The sequence below is a fragment of the Brassica napus genome, chromosome C8 (genome assembly GCF_020379485.1).
Source record: "Brassica napus cultivar Da-Ae chromosome C8, Da-Ae, whole genome shotgun sequence".
NCBI lineage: Eukaryota > Viridiplantae > Streptophyta > Magnoliopsida > Brassicales > Brassicaceae > Brassica > Brassica napus.
In genome coordinates, this window is record NC_063451.1 from 18,484,177 (window position 1) to 18,494,227 (window position 10,051).

The following is a 10,051-nucleotide window of genomic DNA, read 5'->3' on the forward strand; positions in this document are numbered from 1 at the left end:
ATATGGTGCGACGCTCCAGAATCTATGATCAAATCATACTTGCTGTGTGTCCCATAAAGAATGAGTTTTTGTTTCTTACCAGAGAGTTTATCTTGAGTTTGCTTCTGCTTAACAAAGTTTGCTATCGAGATCCATTGACTATGTGTGATTTTCGGAATTCCTGTCTCTGAGGTTGCAGGTTCGTTAACGATCGTTTGTGATGACTGTTGTTGTCGAACTACTTCTGCTTGATTTGCAGACGGTCCGCCGCGACCTCTTCCTCTGCCTCTGTTAAAACCTCTCCCACGTCCAACTGAACCTCGACCAGTAGATGTTGTTGGCTCTCCAAACCATTCAGGATATCCTATGATCTTGTAACATTGATGTTTCTCGTGACCCGTTTTCCCACAATGTGAGCATGTCACTGACTGATTCTGTCTCGCAGCTGCATCCATAGCGGAGAAACCAACTACTCCACCAGTTTCAGGTTTTTCTTGATTAACTTCCAGATGTCTCTCCTCTTGCGTGATCAGTGAGTAAACGTTCTCCATGTTATACTCGCCAAGACGACTGAGCAGGTTTGATCTTCCTGTACCAAATCTATGCTTATCATGTCCCATAAGGAACTAATGCATTAAGATCTTTTCTTGTGTTTTATGGAATTTTACCATTGATTCGCACCTATCTTGCCCGCAGCCGCAGTTGAAAGACCCGTTGAAACCAGACAGATCATCCCATAATACCTTCAGCTTCCCGTAATACACCTCCACCGTTTGTCCATCCCGTTTACACGCTGAGATATCAGCGCGTAATTGATGTACACAAGTATCGTCTCTGGTGGGGAATCTTGCTTTCAAGTCTGACCACATCACAGAAACATCTGAGACGAGAGAGATTGAGGTTCGTAGGTTTGGTTCTATGCTGCTGTATATCCATCCGATGATCATGGCGTTCACCATATCACACCGTTCAGCTTCATCTTCTTCTTTTGGTCTTTTTATAGTTCCAATGATGAACCCTAGTTTCCTCTTCGTTTTAAGAGAATTGGTCATCAATTTTGACCAACGCTCATAGTTTGATCCGTTTAATAAAAACGGAGTCTGTACTTGCCCTGTGTGATCAAAGGCATGTAGATAATAAGGAGAAACCAAGCTTCTGTTGGTAACTGCGATTTCTTTGCCGGAATTGTCGGACATCGTTTTGTTTTCTTTCTTTGTTATGAGAGTTTTGAAAAAAATTACAGGCCAAAGGGAAGCTCTGATACCATGTAAAGATTCGGGTTTATTATGGGCTTCCAACTTAAAACCAATTGGCAATTAGTGGATTGGCCCTAACCCTTTATATATTACTTCAAGTCCATTAGAATTTCCGATGTGAGATATATATCCCTAATATGGTATCAGAGCCCAGATCCTAAATACCCTACAGTACCCCTAATTAATATAACACTATCCGACCGGGTATAAATGTCGTAATTAACTCGCTCGACCGAGTATAACTGTCTTAATGTTCCGAGATTTCTAGCTGATAAGAGTCATCATCTCGAGGAGGGGTATTAGGGATATATATCCCACATCGGAAATTCTAAGGGACATTAAGTAATATATAAAGGGTTAGGGTCAATCCACTAATTGCCAATTGGTTTTAAATTGTAAGCCCATAATAAACCCGAATCTAACAATATGAGTGATAATGGGCTCTTTTTCGGTTAAAACTTAGCACACCAAAATCATCTAACGAACACAAGAGTGAAAGTAAATTCCGTTAAACGGAAGGATAATTCATCTATAGAGCGAAGCATATAAACAAAACAAAAAAGGACCTTAAACTCTTTGATTCCTTCTCAGAAATTTGTTAAGAAGAAATTGAGAGGTTTTTCTCTCTCTGAAAACAGAAGAGAGAGGTCTTTTGGATTTTTCATCTTCAAGAATATTAAATCATTAATTTTTTAACTTGTTTGTATAAATATATTCCACAAACATTAGGATTGTATAAATATATTCCACAAACATTAGGATGCTATGATAATATATATCAGTACATATAGTAATCCGGTCTGTGTATTATCAACATATATGTTATAAATGGGTTTACTAAATTAATAATATGTTTGGTTTTAGACATAATTGTTCGTGAATTGGCTTGAATCTCAATGTCAAAATTAAACTGAACTTAGTTAAGCTGAAACACGAACCTTAATTGGAAGTTGGTTGCAGAGCCAGCCCTGGCATCACGCGAATGAAGCAATTGCTTACGACCGTTTATTTTACCAATAATTTTTGGCCACATAGTTCTTTTATCCTCTTTAGTCTAGTGGCAACACTCACTCATCTCACTTTCCTCAGATCACAGGTTCGACCAACAGTTGGTACAGTTCCGGCCACATTGTTGCTTTTTGCTTCTGGTTTTAAATATTCTAAGACCGGCTCTGGTCGGTTGGATCCAAAACAGAATTGACGTTTTATCATATGTTAAACATCATTTGTATAATTAGGAGTTAGATATTAAAAAATTATAAGTGCTAGATGTTTTTTGTCTACCGAATGATGTTGTATAATAAGTAAGGGATTAACTAAACCACTAAATTTCATATGTATCTCAGATTACCTTGTATTGTTAGGGAAATATTAGGTAGGACCAAACAATAATTAGTTAATGAATAAGTACGACAATTTTATTTAAATAGATTTTTCAGAATGATATAGATATCTAAAATATCGTTTAACTAAGTTAAAAACGGTTAACTCTGATTTTTTGGTCAACTTTTTAAATATAATTTAATCCAGTTTAATCAAGATTTTTTCTGGCATTTTTTTCTTGGCATTCTAGTTTAATCAAGTTAAAAGTTAAAACTTGATTAATCCAGATTTAATCGGATATAGATATCTGGTTAACTATTCTCCATATTATCCCCCTTGCTTCTCTGTTGCTCCTCTTCTCCTAACCGTCGATATGTATAGAGCTCTGAAGATCGTGGTTCAGTGATATAAAGTGGTGGTGAAGCAGGATGTAAAGACGACGGAGCTAGAGGTTGAACTAGACAAGATGATTTTGTCAAAGGCTCTTGAATTGTGCATGGACGTCCCCTACTACAACTTACGGATTTTTTTTGCAATTTTTGAAAGTAAAAAAATAATAAGTATAATAGTATTTTTGTAAATATTGGAAAAACCTAAAAATTATATAGAATGAATATTTTGGAACGGATGGAATATTTATCTAATTCCCCATTTTTGTTAGTTACTTACCTAATTTATTACACTCGTATTAGAAAAAGTGTTTTGTAAAGTAACTGAACTTTGTAACATTAATTTAATATAATTTTGAATAGCTTTGTTTTCAGAACATTATTAATCTACGTTATAATGAGACACTTTGCTCACTCCTCAGCACGCCACGTCAGCGTTTTGTGGACCTTATTTTAAAAACTATGAAAAAAGCATATGGTGCTCGAACCCAGGTTATTGAGATAGAAACACCAATATTTATACCACTAAACTAATAGATACTTTGTACATTGATGGCCGAAACTAATATATAGTTATGAAGGTCGGAAGCCCTTGCTTCTTCGGCTTCTTCTAAGGGTTGTGCTTACAAGTGCATTATGGGTTTTATTTTTAAATGGAATTCATCACGTTATATGAAAAAAGCTCAAGTTTGCAACAATTATAGTTTTCTCATATTATAAACTATTGTCGTTTAATATGAGTTAAGGTTCTTTTTGTCATTGTCTCAGACAAATCTGAGTTACAGAGTTGCACCGTGTGTCTGTTCGTAATCTATTTTTTCACCGGTGAACTCTTCATCTCCCATCTTAAATTGCTTGATCATAAATGTTCCTGATTTGTAGCCCTTCTGTAAACCCTATATATATGATTCTCATCTTTGATGAACCCAATCTGTATCTCCACAAAACTCATTGATTCCTCTTAGCTTTAACCATCTTCTAGAAAATGTCTCTCTCTGCCTCTCCAGTTCCTCAAACTGGCGTCCCCGGCGTCCGTCACTCAACCTTCGAGTCTCCCCGTCTTGGTTGTAGTAGTCAGAGCATAGCCTTTGGCTTCCTCCGCTTCTGGGATTCCCTGAACTTCAAGAAAGACAGAGATTTTATGGGAATCACGGTTCTCTAGATGAAAATGTAAGTTAATCTCCGATCTATCACACTTATTTAACATATATGTTTTTAATTGATTTCCTAATTTTTTGTTGAATAATATTATTTGCAGACTCCGTGATTCATGGATTTATTCCCGCCAGACGTGCTAATCATTACAGGCCATCTTTGAAAGTCGGTTCCATTGTGAGAGTCGATCGTTGTGAGGTTGCTAGGTGGTCAAGCATGTACAAGATAACTGATCATCCATTCCTCATTCGTTTCGTTTCACCAACCATTATTGATGAAGTCATCACGGGTGCTCATGAGATCAATCTCCAGTCATGATTAGACTGTTCGACAATCTCCAAGTGATTGCGAACACAAACCTATAACTCCCATGTATATTATCATATTGCATCTGGGTTTATATTATGTTCCGATATCATAACTGATATTTAAACTCGCAGATGTGGTTGGGCAAATCCGTTATGTCCAGGCCTCTGACCTCACCAAAGATACAACTCGAGTCGTTATTCGTCTCCTCATTGATCCGTAAGAAACAATGACCACACAATTTCCTTTATATTACTGTCTATATTGTGCTAACATCAATAATCAAAAATATTTCCTAACCAAGATCTGTGATCGTCTATTTATCTCCCTTACTTATCAAACTAATTTTACATAAACTTTTATTTTATAGTTTAAAAGAAACCATAACAACCCAAACAATCAAAACACCAAAAACTAGAATCCCAAAAAAGACGAATCATTAATGATCACCTCTTTTTTGTCTAATCTTACAAATAAACTTCAAAACAAATATATTAAACCAATTACCTCAACTAAAACTCAACGACACATATATCGAGTCAGCTAAACAAATACAAACTACACGGCCAGCTATTTAACAATTTACAAACTTACTTTCGCAGATGATTATGAAGAAGACGAAGACGACAACTGAAATTACCTAAACAAAAAGAGGTGATCATTAATGATTCGTATTAATATTAATTAGTACTCGGGACAATTACAATTCATTTCCAGTGCCATAGTGGTAAGACATAATACACTTATTCTCTAGTGGCTGGGTTCGATCCGACCAAAGCCCATTTTGTTTTTTTTTTAATTTAATTTTTTGAGTGGCATAATCGTAATATTTTCATCATCTTTCCCAAAAAAAATTCTAGGGCTTCGACTCAGCAAAACTATTTCCATGGCGGCCATCGATTATTCTCATGAAAATCATCAAATTGTTGTCTGATTTTGTGTTAGTTATATCTTAAATACATAGATTTGCCATAATACATCAGTTTTAAACATTCAAAACTCAAAAAAAAAATTATACCGCTACCTCTGATTTTCTCGCCGACTATGGTGAAGTCGCCACGGCTCAGCTCCGCCGAGCGTCTCGCCGGAGCTTAATCGGGCGCGTTACCCGCGTTTTTGAACATGGCATATTACCCATTAAATGAAAGAGAAACAAACACATCCACACTAGGACATATAAGAGACAATCCCGACAGACACAAAGGCGGCAACAACATCTCCGCCTGGTCACTGCTCTTGTCTTATGAAAATAGCTTAAATGCCCAATGTCAACAGATCAATGGTACTGTCTTCTTATGAGAAATATATATATTAGTTTAAAACACATTAAGGCCTAAATACTCGTAATTGTCATTCATTTTATAGTTATTTCTACAAGTCTTCATGTATTTGATTTAAAAGTCCAGTAAAAGCAACAAGTTAAAAAAAAAACATATAACAAACATAATAAGGATAATAAAAATTATTATTTAATACACACAACTAAAGTGAAAAAAAAATATCCAGAAACAAAAGGTACTCTCAACAACATTAATATAATTTATGTAATTTCAACAGTACAAGAAACAAATTAAAAAGACAAACAAACAATAAGTCTCAGTGACACAACAAGCAACTCTACGAACTATATCAATCACATTATTAACACAGTTTAGTCCTTCATAAGTGGAGAACAATGCATACACAGTTCATCATCACAACTCTAACCCTACAACAATAAAAAACTTGAAAAACAATGATGAACCCAAAACGTAAAATTCACAATTACAATAACTCTAACAAATATTAAGATGAAACAAAAACTTTGTTAATAACGTCGCGGAGGCAATGCCCCTAGCCAGAGGTAATTAAAGGTTGACCATAACGTTAATTGATAAGAGTAACATTAATATATTGATTTTTTTCAAAAAAAAATTAATATATTGATGAACATATTTGCTTTATTTTCATCAATATATTGATAGTTAAAAAAAAAAAAATCAATATATTAGATTAGGAAAACATTCATTTTAACACGGAAACGATTCATTTACTTTATACGGTAACTAGCACAAATTATTGTATTGAACGTTTACTTGATACGGTAACTAGCACAAATTATTGTATTGAACCTTTTCTTAGATTCACTTATTGGAGCTTAACGCTGATTCCACCTTCTTTTCAGTCTCGAATCTCTCTTTTTCTCTAGTCAGAGCTAAAACAATTAATGGGTGAAGAATAGGAAACCACTAATTTAAAAGTAAAGTAAATTAATTAATAGTAATTCAGTAATAGCTTCGTTTAAATTATTAGCAGAATTATTAATGAGAGGAAAGCAAATGTTGGCAACAGACGTAAACTGATTAGGAAAAACATTAACTTATTGATGAAAGCAAAACAAATATTTGAATATGGGGAGCCGTTTCTATACTAGGGAGTGAGTCATTCATTTCAACACGGAAACGATTCATTACACCTTAGTAAGGTAATCACACAAATTATTGAATGCAAACCCTTTCTCACTGCCACTTATTGTGGAGCCTATAAATAAATAAAACGCTTCTTCTTCCTTCGCTTATCTTAAGACTTAAGATTACAGAGCGATGGCGATTAACGGCGAAGATCGCATCTCCGGCGAACGCCCGATCATCATGGTCACCAACGACGACGGGATAGACGCGCCTGGTCTCCGTTCTCTCGTTCGCGTCCTCGTCTCCACCAACCTCTACGACGTCCGCGTCTGTGCTCCCGATTCGTACGTTCTCTACTCTTAAATTATGTTCAAATGTGACCTTTTGGATAGCGATTTTGGATAGAGATTGTATACATTTGGATTCTGAATCGCCGTACCTTGGCCGTTGTGATTGTGATTGTGATAGGGAGAAGTCTGCTGTTAGTCACAGTATCATATGGAGTAGACCTCTCACTGCACACCGTGTTGAAATTGAAGGAGCTGAGGCCTATGCTGTTTCTGGTTTGTTTCTGTTTGATAGATTGTGGACTATGAGCACAGTTTTTTTTTCTAGTTGTTTGTATGGTTTGAATGATTTGATTAAATGTATTTGATACATGTGAAGGAACCCCTGCGGATTGCACTGGGTTGGGCTTATCGGAAGCGCTCTTCCCTTCTCTTCCTGACCTGGTAATAACCTTCATTGTGCTGCAAATTATTATAGTGATCCTGTAGAATGTCTGTGTAAAATGGAAAGTGAATGACTGACTTGATTAATGTGTCAATATAACCTTTCATTTATCTTTGGCAACAGCTGCTTCTGCTTAAATCTACGGTAGATATGTTGTTTTTTCCCTTCTATTGTCCTTTTTGAAGATTGTGATGTCTGTTTGCTTTCGTCTTGCAGGTTCTTAGTGGTATAAACGTTGGTAGCAACTGTGGGTACAACATGTATGTGAACATTTCCTCCTCTGTTTCCACCAACCTCTATTTTTTTGCTCTCTGTTTGGAATTTGCATTTAAGCTCCATAAAACTAGTAAGAAATTTGAAAGTTTTTTCAAGATAAGAACAATATTTTTGAGAATGTTAGAAAGAGAAATACTAGTTGGAATGTTTCACTGGCCACCAAACTTTTTTCTATAGCCGGTCCAAATTGTTTTACAGCCTGTTATGCTTCTATGGTCCCTGCCTGCGTTTTATCAAATTAGCTCTTACCTGACATGTTGATTCCATGGCAGCGTCTACTCTGGAACTGTTGCTGGTGCTCGTGAAGCCTTCATTTATGATGTGCCTTCTGCCTCCATATCTTATGATTGGTAAAGAGTATAGCCTCAAGAGGCTAATATTTTCATGTAGCCTTTAAATATTGTTATCAAAACCACCTATTTGTTTTCACCACTAATACCTTTTAATTCATTCATCCTTAATGCTCTCTCTAGGAAACGTGGAGACATCAATGTTAATGATTTTGTTCTCTCTGCCCAAGCTTGCTTGCCTATTATCAACAGCATGCTCAGTGCCATCAAGAACAAAACTCACCCAACAAACTGCTTTCTGAATATCGATTTGCCGACTGATATTGCTAACCATAAGGTAACGTCCCATGGCAGATTCTAACAGATATTCTTTTAGTCACTGTTCCTGAGTTTCATATGAATTGATTCTTTATATAAATGAAGGGATACAAGTTAACTACACAAGGTAAAAGCTTGTGTAAAATGGGATGGAGACAAGTGGAGGAGGAAGCACAAGGTGCGAAGATGCTGTCAACGATGTTAATGGAAACAGAATCAGGAGTAGTCTCAGACAACAACGACACATCTGCTCATCATTCAAACGATAGCCGTTTGTTCAAGAGAGAGGTATCAATAGCTATCCTACTCTTAACTTCCTGTGGTGTACATAGAATTGAATCCCTTTGGTTATTTTTTGATTGAATAGGTAAGGACTGTGGTGGTGGAAGAAGGCACTGATCTTCACTTCCTACGAGAAGGATATGTAAGCATCCTCATATAATATCTCTTAAACTCATCTCCACACCGTTACTCAAAATTGTTGGTAAAACGCTTATTTTGAAACGCAGATTACAGTGACGCCGATAGGAGCTCTCTCTCAGGTTGATGTGGATTGCCAAAACTACTACAAAGAATGGCTTCCCAAGATTTCTTCATCCTTGTGATGTCACCAAATGAAAACATAAAACTCTTTTGATGATTTATCCATTATGGACCACAGTTTGTGGTAGACCTATTATCAGTATACTCTTTTAAGTTATTTTATGTTGTGATCAGCTAGTTTTCTTGCAAGTCAATTACTGCCAGACGTGTTTCTTTTTCTTTTAATTTATGCAGTAGCTTAACCTCGACTTGAAGCCAACGAGTCTACAATCATATTACATCATCTTGACCTGTTTACATTGACAGCTTACAAGAAAAAAACTGGAACAGATGTTCAAACCGATGTGTTTGTTACCGTATAGCATCACATCTACGTACTAATAATGATATGCAGGCATCCAAAAAAATTGTGTTAGGCCCTCTTCGTTTGTACATCTGGAAGATGCATCCAGATGATCCATCTAGATGTCTTATCTAGATGATCCATCTGGGTGTTGTTCGTTTTTTCATTTCGTCCATGCATCCAGATGAATCATCTGAATGCAACTATGTTCGTTTGCTTTTCATTTTTTAACTTTCATCTGGTTCTAGGTGGACTTGTTAATAAAATGACTAAAATATAATTTTTTACGTTTCGGCAGAAAAATAACATTTTTACCGTTTTGGCGGAAAATATTTTTGCGGTTTTTTAGGGAAAATGTGTTTTTGGCGAAAAAATGTATTTTCGTGGTTTCGGCGGAAAATACGTTTTTATGGGTTTGGCGGAAAAATACTTTTTTGCGGTTTGGACGGGAAAAGCGTATTTTTGCGGTTTTAGCGGGAAAAGTATTTTCGACGAGAAAAGTTTTTTTCACGATTTTGGCGGGAAAGTTTTTTCGTGATTTTGGCGGGAAAAGCTTTTTCGCGATTTTGGTGGGAAAATTGCGTTTTCCGGTTTTGGCGGGAAATTATGTTTTTCTGGTTTTGGCGGGAAAATTGCGTTTTTCTGGTTTTGGCGGGAAAATGTATTTTTCCGGTTTTGGCGGGAAAATTCCGTTTTTCGGTTTTGGCGGGAAAATTCCGTTTTTCGGTTTTGGCGGGAAAATTATGTTTTC

The 10,051-nt window shown here is 36.2% G+C and overlaps 1 protein-coding gene across 1 annotated transcript; it reads left to right on the plus strand.

The window, feature by feature from the left end:
- The first annotated feature begins 6,864 nt into the window (after window positions 1-6,864).
- Window positions 6,865-9,205, plus strand: LOC106435433 (5'-nucleotidase SurE). The gene is made up of 9 exons (XM_013876321.2): window positions 6,865-7,142; window positions 7,267-7,361; window positions 7,465-7,529; window positions 7,747-7,790; window positions 8,079-8,156; window positions 8,280-8,433; window positions 8,520-8,702; window positions 8,782-8,838; window positions 8,924-9,205. The coding sequence occupies exons 1-9, from the start codon at window positions 6,991-6,993 to the stop codon at window positions 9,017-9,019; spliced, it is 924 nt and encodes a 307-aa protein (XP_013731775.1). The 5' UTR covers window positions 6,865-6,990; the 3' UTR covers window positions 9,020-9,205.
- Window positions 9,206-10,051: the final 846 nt, after the last annotated feature.

Excerpts from the sequence above, each read along its gene's own strand:
- LOC106435433 (XM_013876321.2), top strand. The coding sequence starts at position 6,991 with ATGGCGATTAACGGCGAAGATCGCATCTCCGGCGAACGCCCGATCATC. Across the intron at positions 7,530-7,746 it reads TCCCTTCTCTTCCTGACCTG|GTTCTTAGTGGTATAAACGT; the intron begins GTAATAACCTTC and ends TTCGTCTTGCAG. Across the intron at positions 7,791-8,078 it reads AGCAACTGTGGGTACAACAT|CGTCTACTCTGGAACTGTTG; the intron begins GTATGTGAACAT and ends ATTCCATGGCAG.